At 34.9% G+C, this 23,312-nt stretch overlaps 1 protein-coding gene across 1 annotated transcript in view; it reads right to left on the bottom strand.

Moving 5' to 3' along the window:
* Positions 1 to 23,312, bottom strand: part of Lars1 (leucyl-tRNA synthetase 1) — a 68,703-nt gene that overhangs the window by 17,423 nt on the left and 27,968 nt on the right. Inside the window, exons 11-24 of the mRNA XM_046460343.2 lie at positions 21,575 to 21,662; positions 21,415 to 21,491; positions 20,594 to 20,647; positions 19,004 to 19,144; positions 16,196 to 16,273; positions 12,938 to 13,023; positions 12,777 to 12,842; positions 12,591 to 12,673; positions 12,050 to 12,188; positions 11,739 to 11,951; positions 9,339 to 9,396; positions 6,540 to 6,603; positions 1,623 to 1,806; positions 363 to 453 (exon numbers count right to left, since the gene is read on the bottom strand). Coding sequence (XP_046316299.1) covers positions 363 to 453; positions 1,623 to 1,806; positions 6,540 to 6,603; positions 9,339 to 9,396; positions 11,739 to 11,951; positions 12,050 to 12,188; positions 12,591 to 12,673; positions 12,777 to 12,842; positions 12,938 to 13,023; positions 16,196 to 16,273; positions 19,004 to 19,144; positions 20,594 to 20,647; positions 21,415 to 21,491; positions 21,575 to 21,662 — 1,422 coding nt within the window. The remainder of the gene's footprint in view (positions 1 to 362; positions 454 to 1,622; positions 1,807 to 6,539; positions 6,604 to 9,338; positions 9,397 to 11,738; positions 11,952 to 12,049; positions 12,189 to 12,590; positions 12,674 to 12,776; positions 12,843 to 12,937; positions 13,024 to 16,195; positions 16,274 to 19,003; positions 19,145 to 20,593; positions 20,648 to 21,414; positions 21,492 to 21,574; positions 21,663 to 23,312) is intronic.

Raw genomic sequence — 23,312 nt, 5'->3', positions numbered from 1 at the left:
ATGACAATCATTAAGAAATACTGACACCTTGTGGAAAACCTCAGAAGATACTGGCTTTCAAAATAACAATTAATTACAAATTTTCCTTCATTATTATCAGCTTTTAAATCTTTTCCTACAAAGTATAAGCTGATTTTTAGATTTAATATTATTAATATTCATGATCAAATAAGAGCAGAATTCTTTATATTAAATGAATACAAGAGAAAAAATATCAAAGAAACACTTAAAAAATCACAAGTGAATTTAAAAATTTCCTAACCAGATTTTCAGCCTGTACTTTAAACATGCAATTAGGTTATAGCAAGGGAAAAACATACTATATTCATAATGACGTGTTTTATACCAAAAAAATAGCATACCTGAAACTCAAAAAATCCTGTTTTCAAAGCTTCTTTAAACATCATCTTTTCATAGTTTTGATCTGTTTTTATAATTCCTGCATTCATTTCACTATTGATTAGAAAAAAAAAAGTTACTGCATTTAAAAACAATTATACACAAATACATATATTTACACACAAATATATATTTATATATACACAGTATATATGTATATGTATATAAAGCTGCTGCATACACTAATAAGCAATAAAATGAGAACACAATCTAAAACATTTAAAACTGCTCAACAAAAAACCATCTTTGTTCTCCTTAAAACTAATTATTATAGTTTCTTTATTGTTTATTCACCATTAAGTATTGCCCTCTTTTACGTTTAAGGTTCCTGCTTATGATAGCTCAGTTAACAATGTTTGTTTAAAATTCCTTAATGGAAACTCTGTTTTGAAGCCCATGAAAATAGCTTAATTTAAGTCATAGCCAGGCCTTAACTGCTGCATTTCAAGTAACTGATACTGAATATTAGGAAGAACATTTTTTTCTTACCACCTCAGGCCCTTTTTTTTTTTTTAATAAACCTTGTTTATTTGTGGTACTGAGGATCAAACCCAGTACCTCTCACATGCTAGGCAAGCGCTCTACCACTGAGCTACAATCTCAGCCCAGGCCCTTCTTTATTTAGCCTAAAGTGACACCAATCTTTTTCATTGCCTATCTTTGCACTCCACATACTGTAAGTCAAATAACTATTATACCCTTTCCATGGTTTGACATGATTTCTCCTCTCCCTGTATATCTCCTATTTATTTTTCAAAAACATCCAGAATTCACACATCTCCCATGAATTCTCTTTATCCCTATTATTGCATTTACAATTGGTTGTTTGTCCTGCTAGACAACAAAGAATCATTTTACTCATTTTTTTAACCTGCAGAAACAGTATAGGAAAATGGTTATATAAGAACAGGCTTTGAGGACAGAAAAACAAGTTCATATACTAAGTTTTCAATTACTAGCTTCAAGGTATTTAATGCAACAGTTTATTTTTCTAAGCCTCAGTTTCTTAAATAGAGTTGATAATATCTTTTCCATATAAAGTTGCTTTGAGGCTAAAGCTAAAGATGCAAAGTAATTAACACAGCACCTAGCACAAACAAGCCTTCAATAAATAGTAGCTACTATTATCATGTAACTTATTTTTAGGGGAAAAAAAGAAAACTTAAAAATGCACCACCATTAAGTATTAAAAAAAAAAAAAGCGTTTGGAACCCATACATTACCTTGCAAAAACTTTATCATTGAAAGTACTGGCAGGACCACTTCTTAGGCTGTCCCAGTTGGCAACCATTTCTTTTACCCATTCCACCCAGGTATATAGACGGAGAATACCTGCATCTGCCATGGCTTCCACAAAGTTGGCATCTTCAACAGTGTCACCAGCATCAGCCAGAGCCAAGCGCATTCCTGAAAGAAGGGTGAGGGGAAATCAAGTAAATGAACTGATAATATGGTTACTGAGTATCAACTATGTCTCTAGTTAGGTACACAACACATAACACAGGACAAAGTCCACATACACATTAAGAAACAACAATTGGGGCTGGGGCAGTAGCTCAGTGGCAGAGCACTTGCTTCCCATGTATGAGGGAGGGAGGGAGGGAAGGAAGGAAGGAAGGAAATCACAATTGTTTTAAAGTACTGTACTGGACCAACAGCAAAAATAAAAATCACCAAAAGTAAGAACCCTAACAATGCTGTTCAAATATTTGAACAATCTATATTAATTTACATACATTTAGCATTAATATGTGCTTCTTCTCAGGCATATTGAGCTAATGAGATAAAGTGATCTTTAATAAGGCAAAGGAAGAAAATGATGAATTAGGGATAGACATTTCTTTGTGGTTTCCCCATCAATATCTCAGTCTCATTTAAAAGTAGAAAAATATTATGGTATTTTTAATGCATGAGAACACACACTGTTGCTCTATGTATACAAATGCTTATTCAATTTCTCAGTACTAAAATTACTTTGTTTCAGTTTTCAACTAATAAAACTATTTTTTCAATTCTCATCTCTTAGTACTAGCAAAATCTTTCATTTGAAAATACAAGAAAAAAATCAAACATCCATCAATAAGCCTAATTTTTTAAAAATTATAGGACATATATCTACAATGAAATGCTATATTGCTACAAAAAAAAGTAACTCACAATAGTCCAATATAAGAATTGCTAAGTGAAAAAAGGAAAAATACAGAGCAGTAAAGCTACTTTCTATATCCTAAAGGAGGAAGATGAGAACATGAAACATTAAATTTTATATGCATTAAATACTTCACACACAAGGTGAAAACATTTTATCTTTTTACTTTGAAACAACTTTATACTCAACTAAAAAAATCACAAAAATCAGTAAAGAATAAATATGTATCATTTACCCAGCTTTCTAAATGTCAACAACTTACATAACTATAGTATCAAAACCAGGAAGTTAACATTAGTACAATATTATTAACCAAATTATAGAACTTATATAAATTTTCCACCATTTCCCCTAAGATCTTTTTTTCTACTTCAAGATCCAATTCAGGGGCTGGGATTGTGGCTCAGCGGTAGAGCGCTAGCCTAGCACAGGCAGGACCCAGGTTCGATCCTCAGCACCACATAAAAATAAAGGCTTTGTGTTGTGTCCATCTATACCTACCTAAAAAAATAAATATTTAAAAAAAAAAAAAAAAAGATCCAATTCAGAAATTCACACTGCATTTCATCGCTGTGTCTCCCCTTGTTCTTTTCAAATCTATGACAGTTTTTTAGTCTTCCCTTGTCCTTTATGGCATTAACAGTTTTGATGTCAGTTATTTAATAAAACTGCTCTCAATTTTAGTTTTGTGTGATGTTTCCTCATGAGTAGCCTGAGGTTATGAACCTCTGGTAAGAACACCACAAAAAAATGTTGTACCCCCTCTGAGTATCCTATCAGGAAGGTACATGATATTGATATGACTTAAGTACTGTTTCTGCTAACCTTGATCACTTGGCTATGCACCAAGCATTTCTACTATAAAATTACTATTTTTTCCTTTATGATTAATAAATATCTTGAGATGAGAAACACTGAAAATATGCAAATATCCTATTTTTCTGAAACTTTAACCCATTTTAGCAACCATTGGTGGATCTTGCCTATAACAATTATTATCATGGTGTTTGACTACTGGTGATTTTATAGTTCACTCAGTATTTCTACATTAAGTGATTTCAAAGGAAAAGATTTCCTTACTTCCCCACTGATTTATTTATTCAATAATTAGTAGATATCAGTATGGACCCAGAGATATTTATTTTATCCATTAGGTTATAATCCAATACTATTATTATTTATTGATGCCTAAATTGTTCCAGCATGTACTAATGGAAGCTCCTTCAAATTGACTCTGGTGTCCTTTCAACATATCCCCACTCAGGGCAGAGGATAGCCTAGTGGTAGAATACTTGCCTAGCAAGTATGAGGCCCTGGGATTAAATCCCCAGCACCGTAGAAAACAAACAAAACGTTTCCTGCTTTCATAAGTCTTCCTTACTTTCTTTTTTTTAAAACCAGGATGGCACCCAGGGGCACTTAATCACAGCCACATCCCCAGCCCTTTTTTATATTTTATTTAGAGACAGGGTCTCACTAAGTTGCTTGGGACCTTAGTTAAGTTGCTAAAGCTGGCTTTAAACTTGTGACCCTCTTGCCTGAGCATCCCAAACCACTGGGATTACAGGTGTGTGCCACTGCACCTGGCAAGTACTTCCTTATTTTGGCAGCTGGTCCACACTCATCTTGTACTTTTCCTACCAAATCAATCACTGTTCCTAGGAGCTCTTGTTCCTTTTGTAAGAGAATGGTGTTTAGAACCAAGATCTGAACACATTTCATTGCTACTGGGTGTCACTACTCCAAGGCTCACTCAAGCAGACAGAACTAGGAAGATATATGTATGTATACTAACCCACATGCACATAAGCATCAATGTTTATTTCTGTATCTATATATCTAAAAATAAAATAAAAGTCATAAACTCATATTGCCAATTTCAATTCAACATTACATGGTTTATTCCAGCCTTTCTCTTTTACTTTTTATAACTTCTTCTGAAAGTAAGCTCTCTGAGAAAGAGGTTCTCATCCACAATTTATTTTTTTTTTTTATTCAACCTTGGTAAACACATTTTCATAAGTGCTTTTATTTCTAGTAAGAAGCAGACTTACTAACTACGGTATTTGTGTAGAGTTCTTTCTTTAGTGTTTGTATTTAACCAAAATACTGTTTTCAAAGTTAAGTTGTTCTTCCCTATCCCCTTCATTATAGTCATGCTTCCATTTGCAATATAGCTTTGTCCATTTATTACCATCTGGAGTCCCCTGCCACCACATCCTTTGATTTTAATTATGTGCTTGATATTTTGGTACAAGAAACATTATTATGGGGGCTGGGATTGTAGCTCAGTGGGAGAGCGCTTGCCTAGTATGTGTGAGACACTGGATTCAATCCTCAGCACCTCATAAAAAACAAATAAATAAAATAAAAGTACAAATGTATTGTGTCCTTCTACAAATAAATGTATTTTTTAAAAAAAGAAGAAAGAAACATTATTGTGGCTCCAAGAGTCAAAGTTATACAAAAAGGTACACTCAGAGAAGTACAGCTCCTTCTTCATCTTTACTAGCAAATTCCCATTCTTCCCAGTGTTTCCCACCTACCTCATAGTCATAGGTCACTAATCTCTCTAGTGTCTAGTTTATCATTCTTCAAGGACTGGACCTAGGGGCACTTAATCACTGAGCCACATCCCCAGCCCATTTTTAAATTTTTATTTTGAGACAAGGTCTTGCTAAGTTGCTTAGGACCCTGCTAAATTGCTGAGGCTGGCTTTTACCTTGCAATCCTCCTCAAAGCCTCCTGAGCTGCTGGGATTACAATGTGTACCACCACACCTGGCCTATTCTACAACTGTTTTAAAATCAGTAGACACATATATTATTTATCTCCTACTTTTCTACATGAGGGATGCATATAGTAGTTTTTTGTTTTGTTTAATTAAATGGTTCTTTTGCATAGCTAATGTTATTGTTTTGTGAGTTTCTTGGTTTGTTTGTTTTTTCCACAAATTTTGGAAATTAATTGATAGAGATCTTTCTTATCCTTGCTTTTTATAATTATACAGTATTCCACGACGTGGTGGTAGCACAGTTTATTCATTCACTCTCCTACACAAAAGCATTTAGGTTGCTTTCAATATTTTACAAGTGCAAACACTGCTACAGTCAATAATGTACACATTTTTTGGTATTGTTGGATGGGGTGCTCCAGGGCAAATCCCTATAAGTGGGACTGTAAGGCAAAAAAAGGTAAGATAAGCTTTGTTAGGAATTGCCAAAATTGCCTCCAAGAGAGCTGTACAAATTGCATTCCCACTAGCAATGTATAAGAGAGTATGTGAAGAAATTGATGATTTTATCAACTGAGAAAGACTGGATAGCTAAGGGATAAAAGAGGGTATATTTTTAATGCATATGCTTTTCAGATCTTCTATATTTTGAACCATATGAATGTATTACTTATCCAAACGTAAATACAATTTTAAATAATGTATTCTAAGAAACAGAAATAATTCAGTTCCAATAGAGAAATCAAGAACTCAAACTGGGCTAGCCATGATCAACAAGAAAATTATCACAATGACCAAGGACTAGTTAAATAGAAATGAATGGTTCCTTAAAGATAATACTAATTTTGTTTCTTCCCAAAATACTAATAAAATGTAAAAATTCTAAGGTCAGGGGAAAAAAAAATTTCTGAAAAGTAAATGTTCTCACATTCAAATCTTCCATTGAAAAAACAAATACAGAGTAAATATCTAAGCTTCCTATAGGCTCAAGTTCTCTACAAAACGAGTTTTGAATCTCAGCAATTATAGTGACTTACATTTAAAAGAAGACTAACTTTAGATGAAGTTTGCTCCTGGATGGATTATATCAGTAATTCTTATAATTTATGTTGTTTATCCATAAAGAAATTACAAATATTTTAAAATTTTGTTCAAAGCAAAAGATAAAAAAATTAAAACACCTATTTTAACTTGTCTTTTGTAATCTAAGGAAAATCAGATTCTGTGCAACAGTAATAACAAAAATGCATAACTCACCATCAGCTGAAAATTTGTCAACAGCTTGGGTCAAAGTTAGGAAATTGCCTGTGGATTTTGACATCTGAAACAGAAAGTCAATAATTAGGCATTAATGACAACATACATAAATATAATAAATCAAATCAGCCAAATCAAATTTAACTAAGTTGGACATGACAAAATAAAAAGGAATTCAAAACTCAGAAAAGGAAAAATACATAAATTTTTTTTTAACTTTATTTATTCTTTTATGTGGTACTGAAGATTGAACCCAGTGCCTCACATATGCTAGGCAGGTGCTATACCACTGAGCCACAACCCCATCCCTTTACATGAATTTTAGAGAAAAAAAATCTGAAGTTGAACCAATAAAGTTACTTGTCTTGAGTTATTCAGCTCATTAGTGACAAAGCTAGGAGTGGATCTCAAGTCCAACATTCAGTCTACTCTGATTTCCATTATCCTTATCACCCCAGGTAACTGGTTAGACATGTGGAATGATTCCACTATAACCAGAACGCTTAAGCTAGGTACATAAGCAAGAGCTGTACAGCACTCAAAGAGTCCTTCAGGATAGAATAGACTAGCTCGAGAGGTTAAGAATTAGGATTTTAGGAAGATTCCTGCCATTATGGTCACAATAATTGGTTGTTCAAGTTGTGCTCTGCCCTAAGGCAGTGTATCTAGGAGGGTACCGTTCACAGAATGACAATCTTTAATATTTTAAATGTTTTATGTTGTTACCGAAACTTTGCTAATGCCGAAGAACAGATATTACATCAATTTTCCACTACATGACAATAAAGCATCATTCTAATAAAGTCAGTATACAACAATGTTCAGATAAGCCAAAGAAAAGGTTACATCCTAATACATTTACAAAATATATGGATCCACTTTGACTTACGAAGAAAAGAGGAATTCAATAATCAAGTTAATCTAAAAAAATCTATAATACAACTCATGTTGCTAAACAGCCTTTTTTTTTTTTTAAGTCTAATGTACAGACTATCTTTGGTAAGGGAGGGTACCAAGGATTGAGCCCAGGGGTGCTCAACCACTGAATCACATCCCAGACCTTTTTGACAGGGTCTCGCTAAGTTGCCAAGGGCCTCACTAAGTTGTTGAAGCTGGCTTTGAATTTATGATCCTCCTGCCTCAGCCTCCCAAGGCACTAGGCTTACAGGTGCTTGTCAACACACCAAGCTAATAAACATTTTAATTACGTGTTACTTTTACAGCAATGGCTAAATCTAACATTTTATACTAAAGTTCGTATCATATGCTGTTTGTTTGTTCAAATCTACACCTATTTCTTTTAAGACATAGATACTAATACTCTTTTGCCACTACCTTTCACTGGTCATAATAAAATTCATTGGTTGTAACACATACAATATTTACTAATAATAAATAAATAATACTGGGCTGGGAGTATATAGTTCTGCAGCAGAATGCTTGCAAGGTTAAGGCCCTGGGTTTAATCCTCAGCAACACAAAACTTTGGGCCAGGCACAGTAGTGCCCACCTGTAATCCCAGCAGCTCGGGAGGCTAAGACAGGAGGGTCACAAGTTCAAAGTCAGTCTTGGCAACAGCGAAGCACTAAACAACTCAGTCAGACCCTGTTGTTAAATAAAATACAAAATAGGGCTGTGGATGTGGCTCAGTGACCGAGAGCCCCTGAATTCAATCCCTGGTACCCCACCCCCCAAAAAAAACAAACTCTTGAATCATAAATAATACTTTTTTTTTAAAAATTGGAGATGCCTTTCTCTATGCACAAAGGTATTAGAGGGGAAAATGAGGGTACTGTCAAGAAGTTTGCATAACCTCCTCTCAAGAATGCTAATTAATTATAGTCCTATGTAGCCTATAAAAGAGTCACACAAATTAATAGTGACAATAATGGGGGTGATAGTTTTTTTTTTTTTTAATTTTCAGCATAGAGAATGATAATAGATTATCTAGGAAAAAGCATTAAGTGACACCTAGAAATCACATAAACTTCAAAATCTTGTTTTCTAATTTAGTGGTCAGAGTAAAAACAAAAAGCACTAAATCCCTTTCTCAAGTTATTGAGAAAGATCTTGCCAGGTGTGGTGGCACACACCTGTAATCCCAGTGACTTGGGAGCCTGAGAGAGGAGGATCACAAATTCAAAGTCAGCCTCAGCAACTTACCAAGACCTTGTCTCAGAATAAAATACAAAGAAATGGGGATATGGCTCAGTGGTTGAGCACCCTTGAGTTCAATCCCTAGTATTAAAAAAAAAAAAAAGAGAGAGAGAGAGAAAGTTCTCATGGGAGTCACTATGCTAAGATCTTTATGCTTCTTGTCCCTGTCTTCATCTCTTCCAGTCATGAATTGTCACCTTATGCCACTTTAAATACAAATAATATAACAAGTAAATATTCCTCTTCTTCCTTCAATGAAACTATCTACTCTATTTGCTCACTTTTATTTACCAGGGCATGGTGGCGCAAGTCTGTAATCCCAGCAATTCAAGAGGCTGAAACAGGAGGATTACAAATTTGGGACCAGCCTCAGCAATTTAGCAAGGACCTAAACAACTTAGTGAGACCCTGTCTCAAAATAAAATAGGCTGGAGATATGGCTCCCTGGTTAAGCACCCTGGGTTCAATCCCTGGTACTAGGGATTATTTATTACTGTATTTAATTTGTGATTATTATTGTATTTAATTTGTGCTGCCAGTCCTGAACTCTCTGATTGATTCATATTCCTATAAAAAGTACAACTTTCTAAATCTGAAAAGACTTCCAGGAATTTTAAACTTTCAAGGGGCAATAAGGGTTACCTTCTCAGAGTTGAGGAGGAGATGTCCGTTTGCTCTCACAGCTGTAGGCCATTTGTCACTTCACAGGTAAATGTTTAAAGACAGAAAATGAAAATTAAAGAAAGATTATGGCTTATGTTTAAAATTTTGAGGTAAATTTTAATACTCATAAAAATTTGCTCAGACAATTATACAGGATATTTACTATGGTCTGGCTTCTTTTGTGTCTATTTTGAGGGATAGAACCCAGGGCTTTGTACATGCAAGGAAAGTGTTCTACCACCCCAGCTGCTGTCCTGTATTTAACAAGAAATACATATAAACAAAGGACTAACTATAGAAATGATGATGCACACATACAATAATATAACTATTTTAAAAATACAGGCAGGGCTATATATATGAGTAGAAAAGATTCTAAATATATATTAAGTGGAAAAAAAAGAGAACAGCATATACAGCACAGTATCACTGAATAAATTTTAAATATAGGTAACTGGTGCCAGCATATACATAAACAATTTTTTTCCAGAAGAAATCAAGAGTTTGTTCCTTCAGCTACTTGAGGGACTAAAGAGAAAAACAGAAATACACCTGGATAAACATGGAAGAGGACAGAGGACTATCCTGGAGCACAAAGATTATGCAGATCCAAATTCTGGTCAGAATAGTACTACCAACTAAAAGTGATCAATTTTCAGAAGTACAGTGGTATAGGCACAGGGTTCAAAATTCACTATTACTTTTTTACTTTATACACTCTCTGAATTTTCAAACTGTGTACATTTATTCATTCATTTTAAAAATGAGATCATGTGCTGGGTGCAGTGGCACACACCTGTAATGACAGAACTCGAGAAGCTGAGGCAGGAGAATCACAAGATGAAAGACAGCCTCAGCAATTTAGCAAGACCCTGTCTCAAAATAACATATAAAAAGGGCTGGGGATGTGGCTCAGTGGTTAAGCACCCCCGGGTTCAATTCCTGGTACCAAAAAAAAAAAGAACAAATGAGATCATATGAGGCACAATGGGTAAAAGCAAGTTTCTGGGACCAGATTCCTGGGTTTACATCTGGTTCTTCTACTTATCTAATTGGGTAGCTCTGGGTGAATTTTTGATCCCTCTTTGCCTCAAGTAAGGCTCCTTGTTTGTAAAATAAGGATATCAGAGATCTGCCTCAAAAAGTTGTAATGAGAATTAAAGCAGTTACTGAAAGTGATTAGAACAAGTGCCTGGCATAAGTACTTGATGTTATTACTTACCTGTAATTTTTTAAAAACTAAAAAATACAAAAAAATAGTGCAAAGATAAGATTCAATTTAATAGTAAATGCTACTCAAAGGGGCTGGGGCTATAGCTCAGGGGCAGAGCATTTGCCTAGCAGGTATGAGGTACTGAGTTTGATCCTTAGCACCACATAAAAATAAACAAATAAAATAAAGGCATGTTGTCCATCCACAACTACTTAAAAAAAAAAAAAAAAAAGCGCTACTCTAAGATACCCAGTTTCTTTTCTTTTTTCTCTCTTTTTTTTTGGCACCAGGGATTGAATGTAGGGGCACTTAACCACTGAGTCACATCCCCAACCCTTTTTATATTTTATTTTGAGACAGAGTCTTGCTAAGTTGCTCAGGGCCTCACTAAGTTGCTGAGTCTGGCTCTGAACTCAGAATCCTCCTGCCTCAGCCTCCCAAGCCACTGTAATTATAACTATGCGCTACCACACCTGGCTTCAATTTCCTTAAAAATATTTTTTAAATCAAAGAGAAAATAATTGTATGACAAGTAGTATAAGAACCACATTAGATTTCAATCCTCTACTTTAAAAATCTTCCTTGCATTCCTGAGGGGGGAAAAAATAGAATGTCTTTCTAAATACAAGTTTTATGAGATTGTTTTGGCTTTATGAAATAAAATTTGGACAGACTGAGTTGCTGCTTTCTTCAGATATTTGAAAGACGAGAGAAAAAAAGCAGAGACACACCTGCATCAAGATATAGGAGGACAGAAGGACCACCCCAGAGCACACACAGTGTGTGGACCCAGATTCTGGTCAAAACAGTGCTACCAATTAATGCTGGAATCATGGAGCTCCCAACTCTAAAGGGGGGGTTCCTTCAAATTCTAATGTCTCAAATTGCCTTTAATTCCTACATCTAATGGATCAAATGAACTATACCTTCAGTGCCCCTGAAGTATAACATGTCTTGGTGGCCTAAGTTATATTTAGAAACCCTTGTTTCTAAATATAACAGATAAGAAGATGTATGCTTTCTGCTTTATTGTACATTTAATAAGAAAAAAATTTTATTGTCAAGTCTAGCTGTCCTCTCCACAAAAATTTCTTAGAATACTTGAAATTATAAGACACCCTTATTGACAATCAATAAATCTAGTCCACATGTATTTTAGCATTCACCTTTGTTCCGGCCACATAGCCACATGATTATAAAGGTAATATGAAAGATGATTTGGAATAAGATCCTTGCCAGATACTCGAAGATCCACAGGATACCAGAACTCAAACTCCTGCTTTAACTGATCTAATTTTTCCTTTGGGATCTGAGTCTTAGGAAATGGTGCATCCTTGAAGAAAATATAATCCCAAACTTCCTTAGTCATCTGTTGTGCACTGTATTAAAACAAAAATACTGTAAATCAAACATGTAAATCAAAAGATTTCAATGCTTGCTAATGAAATATACTCCCTTCCCTTAACTATTTACCAACCTGATACCCAGTGGAGATTCTGCCTGTCCACGCAAGTTGCCCCCCTGCAACAGGTGTGCAACTGTGTAAAATGCCATGTAAATAGTAGAATCAGAGAGTGATTCAATTAGCCACTGTTCATCCCAAGGCAGACGAGTGCCTGAAAAATAAAAAAGAAAATTCATGGATCAGGAATCTAAGACACTTCATCTATAGAATCTACATTTTCAAGAGGGTTACAGCAAAACTATTTACAAAACTATTTACTTAGGAAGTTCTTAAATTCTACTTAAATAACTAATACAAATAACACACTAGATAAAAACAAAACAAGTGACGCTCTAGAGTCTATCAAAAAGTCACATCATAAAAGCTTTATGTGTTAGAGAGGACATATTTCTACCACCAGATAGATGGCCAGGGATCACACCCTAGTTTCCCTCACCCTCCAACCAAAACCTGTCACTTTCAATTCAGAAAACACAAGGGGCAGGGGGTGTAAAAATGTGTATTTGTTGTATAACTGGCAAAGTCATTCAAATAGTCATTAAAAATTGCTTACCTAAACCATAAGTTCTTGAACAAGCATGTTCTTGTAGCCAACCTAAGGAAGCTTCAAAGTTCCTCCTGGTCTCCTCACAAAATCTAGAAAGAACAAAAGACAAAGTGTCTCTTTTCACCTTCATCGTCTTCCATGTTTCTCAGTTTCTCATCACCATTCCTCTCTCATCATTTTCTCCCATCTTACGTTTCCATGTTCTTCAAGCACTGGGATGTCTGTTTTTTCCAGTTCTCATCACCATAATCCAAGTACCTGGGTGGACAAATTGATTGTTTGTTTTGTTTTCTTTTTAAGTCAGAGGTGAGCAAAGTGACTAATGGAATTTTCTTGCCATAAGAGAGACTGACCACTGGTCACACAGAGCCACGACACATTCATCAGAAGACCTGGACATCACTTGTTTCTCTGGTTCCATGTAAATAAATGCATCTCCCTAAATGAAAGTAAGCAAAGATATATCAGGTTAAATCAATCTCCACTACTTGAGGATGAAAACAGTACTTTTTAAAAAATACTACACTATTAACCAAAACCCATCTTTCATTGTCTTCCCTCTTCCCAAAGTTGAAGCTATCTTTCCGTCTATGAAATATCTGCTTTGGAAAGACCCATTTTCATCAAGCCTATCTTTCCCTAGCTGCTTTTCAGAGAAAAAAAAGTTTTTAGTAGTTTTTTACCCTTTGATTTAATAGTTAGGCTGCTAGTGATAGTATTTTTATAACAAGGATAAAGAGCTAAGAAAACAGGAGGGCCAGGGTTGTGGTTCAGTGGTAGAGAGCTTGCTTAGCACATGTGAGGCACTGGGTTCAATCCTCAACAGCACCAAAAAAATAAATAAAGGTATTGTATGCATCTACAACTAAAAAAAAAAAAAAAAAAAAAATTTAAAGAAAATATGAAATTAAATACATGGAACTACTGTTGTGTTTTGTTTTTTAAGTACACAAAGAATAAACATAAAAAGTTTTTTACTGAAGATGTTATTACCATGAAAATTTCCCACAAGGGACTGGGATTGTAGCTCAATGGTAGAGCACTTGCCTAGCATGTATGAGAAACTGGGTTTGATCCACTGTACCACATACAAAAAAATAAAGGCCCATCAACGACTAAATAAATTTTTTTTTTTTAATTCCCACAATTTTTTTTTTTGGGGAGGGGGAGCAGGAATGGGAAGTAAAATATATATTTTTCTTTTTTTCCAGTCGCAGGGATTGAACTCTACCACTGACAGCCCCAGTCTCAGTATCTCTTAATGTCTACTGTTCTAAACATTTCAAGCTAGCATAATTATTTTAAATAAATCTAGTATTATTATTCCTAAAATGACTCACTACTCTGTATTTTTAATGTAATTCTTCATGCTGAAATTAAACAGCTGAGATTTGTGGCTTAAAGATGATGGTTTAGGGGCTAGAGTTATGGCTCAGCGGTGGAGTGCTCACCAAGCACACTGAGTTTGATCTTCAGCATCACATAAAAATAAATAAATAAAATAAAGGTATTGGGTCCAACTACAATTAAACATATATATATATATAAAAAAATTAAAGAGGATGGTTTAAAAATAGACATTTTAATTCCCTTTCAAAATTCCAATAAAGAAGGACAAAGAATGTTTTGGATTTTTTTTTTTTTCCTTTTTTTTAATGGTAAGTATCAACAAAGACAAAAAGGGGAAAAGAAAAAATATCAATCAAATTTTGGAAGCCAGTTGGGCACAGTGGCACACACCTGTAACTCCAGAGCTCAGGAGGCTGAGACAGGAAGATCGCAAGTTCAAAGCCAGCCTCAACAATGGCGAGGCCCTAAGCAACTCAGTGAGACCCCCTAAAATACAAAATAGGGCTGGCGATGTGGCTCAGGGGCCAAGTGCCCCTGAGTTCAATCCCAAAAACAAACAAACAAAAAATTGGAAGCCAAAAAGCAGGATGAGTAACATTCTTTTAGCAGAAATAAGAAAGTCAGCTGAATCCTAAGCCACCAGTAGAAAAAACTGAAAACCAGTTCAGTGTGCATTATAGGACCTCCAAAAGGCTTAGGAATTAGTGGTATGAAATAGTTTTGGAAGTGGAAATAAGATAAGGCTTAAAAGAAAAAGCTTTTAAAAAAGAGATTAGAACTACAGATATCCTAATTTCACACTATGCAGACATATAACTGTCTCTTCCTATGACATTATACTCAAAAAAAAGGATAATTTAACATTAATAAATAAAAATAAATAAATAAAAACAATTACTAACCTCATGGAAAACTGAAAGCTGGAGAACAAAATTCTCACTATACTACAACAGATTAGCCATGTCTCAAAAGTGTAAAAAATGGCTACTGATCTAACATAAATTATAATAAAACTCTACAGGGAAAATGAGGGATGAAGAAGTATATACAAATATGTGACATTAGAAAATACACAGGTGGAGCCAGGTACAGTGGTGCACGCCTGTAATCCCAGCAGCATGGGAAACTGAAAAGGGAGGATGGCAAGTTCAAAGCCAGCCTCAGCAATGGGGAGGCAAGAAACAACTCTAAGACCCTGTCTCTAAATAAAATTCAAAATAGGGCTGGGGATGTGGCTCAGTGGTCAAGTGCCCCTGAGTTCAATACCTAGTACATAAAAAAATACACAGGTGGGGGCTGGGAGGGGGATATTGAATTAAGTGGCGGATAACTAATCCTGAAAATTTATATTACAATCATTTAGATTAGAGACCAATTAGAGAGGTGGAGATCAATACTAAAGTAAAATAGTTGAAAGTGGTCCCCTCCAAGGAAGAGAAATTAAGAGAATGTACAAAGATAGAAAACTGTTGCTTCTTTAATTTTAATATGCCTAATAGACCATTGTCTTTCTGTATTATGGGCATACATAACTGACAAAAATTAAAATTTAAAGATATGGGGCTGAAGCTGTGTTTCAGTAGTACAGCTCCAGCCTAGTATGTATGAGGCACTGGGTTCAATCCTCCACACCACATAAAAATAAATATACAAAATAAAGACATGTGTCTAACTAAAAAAAAAAAAAAAAAAAATTAAAGATATGGAAAGTCACAAAAAATTTAATTCTGGGTAATTTGCATAGGAAACCAAAACAGTTTCAACAAAAATTAGAAGTGAAGGAAGGATGAAAGTAAAAAGGAAAATACTAGAAAAAGAGAACTTCTGTACCAGTTTCTAAAACAGACATCGCCAGAATGTCTCGTGGAAGTTCTCTGTATGTGCTTCTGCACACATCAGCATTAGAACTCTACCTTCCCTTCATCCACAGGAAGGGAAGTACAAGTTAAATGAAGTTAAGTGAATTGCTTAAGAAGGCCTATATTCTTTGGGACTGGGGTTGTGGCTTAGCAATAGAGTGCTCACCTAGCACATGCAAGGCCCTGGGTTGGATCCTCAACACCACATAAAAATAAATAAAGGTATTGTGTCCAACTATAACTAAAAAAGTAAATTAAAAAAATAAGGCTTATATCCTGTCATAAAATTATATGATATCTTTAACATAGCTCTACTATGGAACCCACCACTAATCACACAGTTAAGTCTATTCATTAATAGCTCTTCCAAAACAACCAATCAGAGGATAACCTGTTACATACATTGTCAATCATCTTTTTCTGAATAGTCTTCTTTACATCTTGGACCTTCTGTCCTTTAAATCCATCTACCAACATTACCTAAAAGGATGAGAAAGGGGTTAAAAAAAAACACATATAAAAACAACTAAAATTGGCTTCATGTTTTTCTCTCAAATAACTAAGATAGCTATTATACCATGAAGGAATACTCAATTTCCACTTCTTAGGTTTCTACAGGAAAAAGATTCTGCTATACTAACTCATAAGCTCCATTTGCACTTCTTTCCAATATTGCATGCTACAGACCTGGTGTAGGCCTGCTATTTTTCAATTACACCTTTTACACAAAGGGGAAATTAATTCTAGAGAAAAAATATCAACTGACTCGTTGTTGACACAGATTTAAGTTAGATTTTGGTGTTTGATATGACTCTAGATCTCTCTCAAATAGTTTCTATGTTCGGTGTAAATTGAACTTCTAGTCTTCCAACATATCAAAATGCTTCATTATCTATTTAAATAAAGGCATTGTGTGTTTATTTAAAGGCATTTGTCATTATGAAGTTATATTTAATGAGTATCACATGGCATGATTAAGAACAAAAAAAAAAACTGAAACTAGGCTGCCTAGTCTAAATCCCAGTCCTAACAAACACTGTTTACCTGGCTAATCTTAAGTAAATTACTTAACCTCTTTATGCCTCGATTTCCTCATCTGTAAAATGGAGTAATAACACCTATAACTCACAGAATTATTTTAAGAATTTCAAAAGTTCACATAAAAATACTATGTCAGCATTAGCCCTTATCATCTACCAAAATATAAATGTTACTTGAGAAGAAAAGACATATAACTAATTCTTGGCCACCTAGGAAGATGAAAGAATGATAAGAATAAAATAGTTTTCATCAATTTCCTTAAAATCTTCATTTTGATCTCAAGTAGCCACCAACTCAGCTGGATTTTCACTTTCCCTTATCTAGTTTTCTTTTCATGCAAATCTAAGACACATGAACAAACATAAAAAGAGTGATTCAGAACAAATTTGTTTTGTTCACTTGGCATGTAGGAAGCAATAACAAGAAAATTAATGACCTGAATGAAACTGCTTATGTAAAATATGAACCCCTTAACTAAAAGCAAAAGAAGGTATTCTCTATTCAATAAACTTTTGAATTTAATGCATTATTTATTTATTTATTTTTCTTTTTTTTTTTTCAGTTCTGGGATCAAACCCAGGAGCACTCTACCTCTGAGCTATATCCCCGGTCCTTTCTATGTTGTTCTGAAACAGGGTCTCACTAAATTTCCGAATCTGGTCTCAAATTTCCAATCCTCCTGCCTCAGTCATCTGAGTCACTGTATTACAAGTGTGCACCACCATGCTCAGCTATGAACTAATTTTAAATATCTTCTCAAGAAGTTCATTTCTTAGGGCTGGGGATATAGCTCAGTTGGTAAAATGCCAGCCACACATGCACAAAACCCTGGGTTCAAACCCTAGCACCACAAAAGAAAAAAAAAAAAGAAAGTCATTTCTTAGTTTGGTGCAGTGGCGCATACCTGTAATCCCAACAACTCAGGAGGCTAAAACAGGAGGATCACAAGTTCAAAGCCAGTCTCATCGACTTAGCAAGGCCCTAAGCAACTTAGCAAGACTGTGTCTCTAAATAAAAAATAATAAAGGGGGACTGGGGTTGTGGCTCAGTGGTAGAGTGCTCACCTAGCTTGCATGAGACACTAGTTTGATCCTCAACACATAAAAATAAAATATTGTGTCCACCTAAAACTAAAAATAAATATTTAAAATAATAATAATAATGGCCTGGGAATATGGCTCAGTGGTTAAGCACAACTGGGTTCAATTCCTAATACCAAAAAACTGTAAACCCAGCCACTCCATGAACTAAGGAGGATCACCAGTTCAAGACAAGCCTGGGCAACTTCCTGTCTCAAAATAAATAATAAAAAGGTTGGGGATGTAGCTCAATAGTAGAGTGCAGCTAGGTTTAATCCGCAGTACCACAAAAATAAGAAAGAACATCTTTTTTGTTGGTAAGTTTCTTTTTTGGTACTGGGAATTGAACACAAGGGCGCTTTACCACTGAGCTACATTCCCAATCCTTTTTATTTTATATTTTGAGACAGTACCACTAAGTTGCTCAGGTCTCACTAATTTGATGATGCTGGCCTCAAACTTTCCAACCTCCTGTCTTAGTCTCCTGAATCAATGGGATTACATACATGAACCAATGCACCTGGCTGAGAAATTCTTTTTATTTTTTTTTTGTACTAGAGATTCAACCCAGGAGAGCCATCTCCCGAGCCCTTTTTTTGCATTAGAGACAGAGTCATGCTAAGTTGCTTAGGGCCTTGCTAAATTGCTGAGGCTGGCTTTGAACTCACAGTCCTCCTGCCTCAGCCTCCCAAGCTGCTGGAATTACAGGTGTGCACCACCATACAAGCTGAGAAATTCATTTCATAGAGATTTACAGAAGGCAAATACATATATATAATCTGAAAATATTTCTGAATACAAGGCAAAATAAAAAATAGAAATTTAGGCTGGAGTTGTAGCTTAGTGGTAGAGTACTTGTCTAATATGTGTGAGGCACTGGGTTTGATTCTCAGCACCACATATAAATAATTAAAAAATAAAATCCATCAACAACTTAAAATTTTAAAATAGAAATAGAACATAATCTTATATCAATGCTCTTAAATCAACGTACTGCTGAAACTACACTGAATATTTTTTCCAAAGTCTTTAAGAAAACATCACAGAGCATGAAATAAATCAATTAAAAATAATAAAAAGTATCACTTACACCTTCATAAAATCCTTTTAGATACAATTTCTCCTTTGCTTCTGCAAGTTTTTCTCGGTCATTCTGGCTTTGAATTTTCAACTCATCACAAATGGTTGCAGCAGAAAGATTTCCAAAACCTGGGATTTCAATGACTGGCACCTGCAAAGAGAAACGTCAAAAACTTATTTTTATACTGAATGAACAAAAAGCACTATGGGCAAAGTCCTTTTTTCATTTAATGTCCCATGAAGTGTTATTTTAGATTTTATATATCATATGACAGTGACACACATTAAATAATCATAAAGTGACTAACTTCTAGATGTGAATTTGTCCTCCTTCCCACAAAAACCAAACTCTGGACACGTATGGTGGCACACACCTGTAATCCCAGCTACTCGGGAGGCTGAGGAAGGAAGACTGCCAAGTTCAATGTCGGCCTTAGCAAGTTAGTAAGACTTTCTCAAAAAAAAAAAAAAAAAAAAAAAAAAAAAAATTTTTTTTTTTTTTTTTCTTCAAAAAGGGCTGAGGATATAGCTCAGTGGTAGAGTGCTCCTTGGTTCAATCCCCAGTACCACACACTCTAAAAAAAGAAATTAAATTATGTATTAACCCCCCACAATGTCCTTCACCTACCAAACTATCATAGTTCTTAACTCTCCACTGGTGTACAGTTAACTAAATAATTAACATTGAAAATAGCAAAACAACATTTACAACTATTTTTGTGGATGTTCTTGCTTTTGGTTTATATTAAATTTTCTGGATTTTTCAAGAAAGTTATTTGAGAGTAATTTAAAATTTTTTTCTTCTGCAAGCACTAACATGTAAGCACAAATAAAAGGGTTGTAGGATTTGATTAAGGTTATTATGGTCACAAAAAATATTCATGAGTAAGCTGGGTGTGGTGGCGCATGATTGTAATCCCAGTGGCTTGGACAGGATGAAGCAGGAGGATCACAAGTTCAAAGCCAGCCTCAGCAACTTAGTGTGGCCCTAAGCAACTCAGTGAGACCCTGTCTCTAAATACAATATAAAAAAGGGCTGGGGATGCAGCTCAGTGGTTAAATGCCCTGAGTTCAATCCCTGGTACCAAAAAAATTAAAATAAAAATATTAATGAGTAATATGGTGAATTTTGCCTTTAAAAGCCAGGGAATTCATCATAAGACAACAGGCTACTACTAAATTGCTGATACTAAAAAGCTATTTGTTCCACAGCAGCTTAGGAGGCTGAGACAGGAAAATCACAAGTTTAAAGCCAGCCTCAACAACTTAGCAAGGCCCTAAGCAACCTAGGGAGACCCTGTCTCTAAATAAAATATTTGTAAACAAAGGCCAGGGATATGGCTCAGTGGTTTTAAAAGAAAAAAAAAAAAAGCTATTTGTTTCATATATGCCAGTGACATGTGATAAGAAAATGCTTATTGTTAGCCTTTCTCTTGCTATTATCTGTCACAGAAGATATTAAAGTCAGTAAATCCTTAAAGAAATTCCCATCCATATTTTCATACTTCACCAATTATTTTAGCTTTGTTACAAGGAAAACTTTTGTTCTTATTTTCTCTAACCAAAAAAAAAAAGAATGTGATTGTGTCCATGTACTCACCGGCTCAAATGGCAAGACCATGTCATCTCTAATTCCATATTTTGTTCGTAAGGCCTACAAAAAAAATTCATAAACTAACACTAGTGATCAATACTTCACTAATATAATCATTAAGAGAAGCAATCTCCAAACTTTTTTAAACTATTATTTGTTCTCTCCATACAGAACAATTTTTTTTAACTTTACTAAATACATCAAGAAGGAATCTATAACTTTTAAAACTGAATAGCTTACAGTAAATGCCTTAAAAAATGAAACTGTACAGTCAAATGCAAAAATGTACATAGACATGCTCACATATAATTAAAGTCACATTGTTATTTGCAATAAAAATATGAATATAAAAAACTTTTTCCAAATTCTATGAAACACTATATTCAAAATTCCAACCACTGAAAATACTTAAACATTAAAAACATGGGTTACAGGCTGGGGATGTGGCTCAAGTGGTAGCGCGCTCGCCTGGCATGCGTGCGGCCCAGGTTCGATCCTCAGCACCACATACAAACAAAGATATTGTGTCCACAGAAAACTAGAAAATAAATAATAAAAAATTCTCTTTCTCTCTCTCTCTCTCTCTTTAAAAAAAAAATGGGTTAGAATCAGTTTAAAGATAAATGCAGGTCTGGGGATATAGCTCAGTTGGTAGAGTGCTTGCCTAGCATGCACAAGGACCTGGGTTCAAACCCCAGCACCACCCAAAAAAAAAAAACCAAAAGATAAATGCGCATCTTTTTAGCCTTTTCTCATACCATAGTTCAGAAGTATATAATAAATGAGATGGTAAAGAGGAAATAAGAACATAAAACTCAGATACTTACTTGTTTTTTCTTCAAATCTCTGAGGGCAGCAATATCATCGGGGGAATCAGATGGAACACTTGTGACCACACCCGTACCTTATTTTAAAAAAGTGCAGAATTAACTAATACAACCAGAATATGATTACCAAAGTATTTCTAGAAATAAATGCACTCTTTACCTTTATCCTCCTTAATGGTGAGCATTGGAAGAACATAGATCACCTTATAGGATGTTAAGGGTGCAGAAAGTGATGCACCAAGAATTTCCTAGATATAAAAAAGACCAAAATAAACATTAAATAAATTTATTGTGACCATTAGAATTTAAAACAGTATTAATATTTTTAGCCAAAGGAGCTAGTAATGAAAAATACACAGGAATAAGCTCATTAGATTCATTGTTGCATGACATAATGAGTATAGTTAATAAAAATACATTGTTATCCTTGAAAACCACTAAAAGATTTTAAGTATTCTCACAACAAAATGTCATGTAATACATTTGTTAATGAGCTTGATTTGCCCATTGTACAATGCATACATATTTCAAAACATCATTTTGTACACCACAAACATGTACAATTTTGTCCATTAAAAAAATAAGCCAGGCACAGTGGTGCATGCCTGTAATCCTAGGGGCTCAGGAGGCTGAGGCAGGAGGATAACAAGTTCAAAGCCAGCCTCAGCAACTTAGCAAGGCCCTAACAGTGAGACCCTGTCTTAAAAATTTTTAAAAAGGCTGGGGATGTAGCTTAGTGGTTCAGCATCCCTGGATTCAATCCCCCGTACTAAAATAAATAAACAAATACAGGGCAACATCTATAGGGTCCTCTCCTTGCCCTGTGGGAGCTCTCTCTCTTCTTTTCACTTGAATAAATCCTACTCTAAAAATGAATAAATTAAATAGAATATACATAAAAATATGAAATAAAATGCAACTCAATTCTTTTATATCTACTAAAGATAATTTTAAATAATGATACTATCTAAACCAAGCAATGTTATGCTGAATACATTGGTTATGATAATGCACTCCTTTGAGGAAAATAGAGGAATCCATTGCAAGAGCCACAAAAACATTCATGAAACTCAGATCCAGTGAAAAGAATTATTTTTTATTTGAGGAACACACACACTGAATGCTAAGTCAATAATACTAGGAAAACCTGGAAACCACACAAGTTTTCAAAGACAGAAAAATCATGTAATAAAATATGGTACATAGCCAGGCATGGTGGTGCATGCCTGTAATCCCAGCAGCTTGGGAGGCTGATTACAGGAGGATCAAGAGTTCAAAGCCAGCCTCAGCAATGGCAAAGCTCTAAGCAACTCAGTGAGACCCCATCTCTAAATAAATTAAAAATAGGGCTGGGGAGGTGGCTACTGGTTGAGTACTTCTGAGTTCAATCCCTGGTACCCAAAAAAAAAAAAAAGGTACATCAATAGGAGATAATGTTATACTTTCATTTAAAATAATTGTAGGCGGAACTGTGGCACATGGCTGTAATCCCAGCTACTCAAGAGGTTGGGGCAGGAGGATCACAAATTGAAGGTCAGTCTGTACAACTTAGCAACATCCTGTATAAAAAAATAAAATGTAAAGGGCCGAGGGTATAGCCCACAAAACATTTTCCTAGCATCAATAAGGTCCTCGGTTCAAAACCTAACATGGCAAAATAAATAAATAAATATTTAATTTAATGAAATAAATTATACTCTATTGATGTTTTCTTTCTTTCTTTTTCTTTTTTTGTGTGTGTGGTGTGGTGGTGGGTGGCGGGGGACCAGGAATTGAACCCAGGGAGCACTTAACCACTGAGGCACATCTCCAGCCCTTCTTAAAAATTCTTAATTTTGAGACAGGGTCTTATTAGTTGCTTACAGTCTCATTAAATTGTTGAGGCTGGCTTCAAACCT

The sequence above is a fragment of the Marmota monax genome, unplaced genomic scaffold, assembly GCF_021218885.2.
Source record: "Marmota monax isolate L192 unplaced genomic scaffold, Marmota_monax_Labrador192_F-V1.1 WCK01_AAM20220418_F8-fsc00006, whole genome shotgun sequence".
In the NCBI taxonomy this organism is placed as follows: domain Eukaryota; kingdom Metazoa; phylum Chordata; class Mammalia; order Rodentia; family Sciuridae; genus Marmota; species Marmota monax.
The sequence above is the reverse complement of the archived record's forward strand: the minus strand, read 5'-3'. Positions and strand labels throughout refer to the sequence as shown.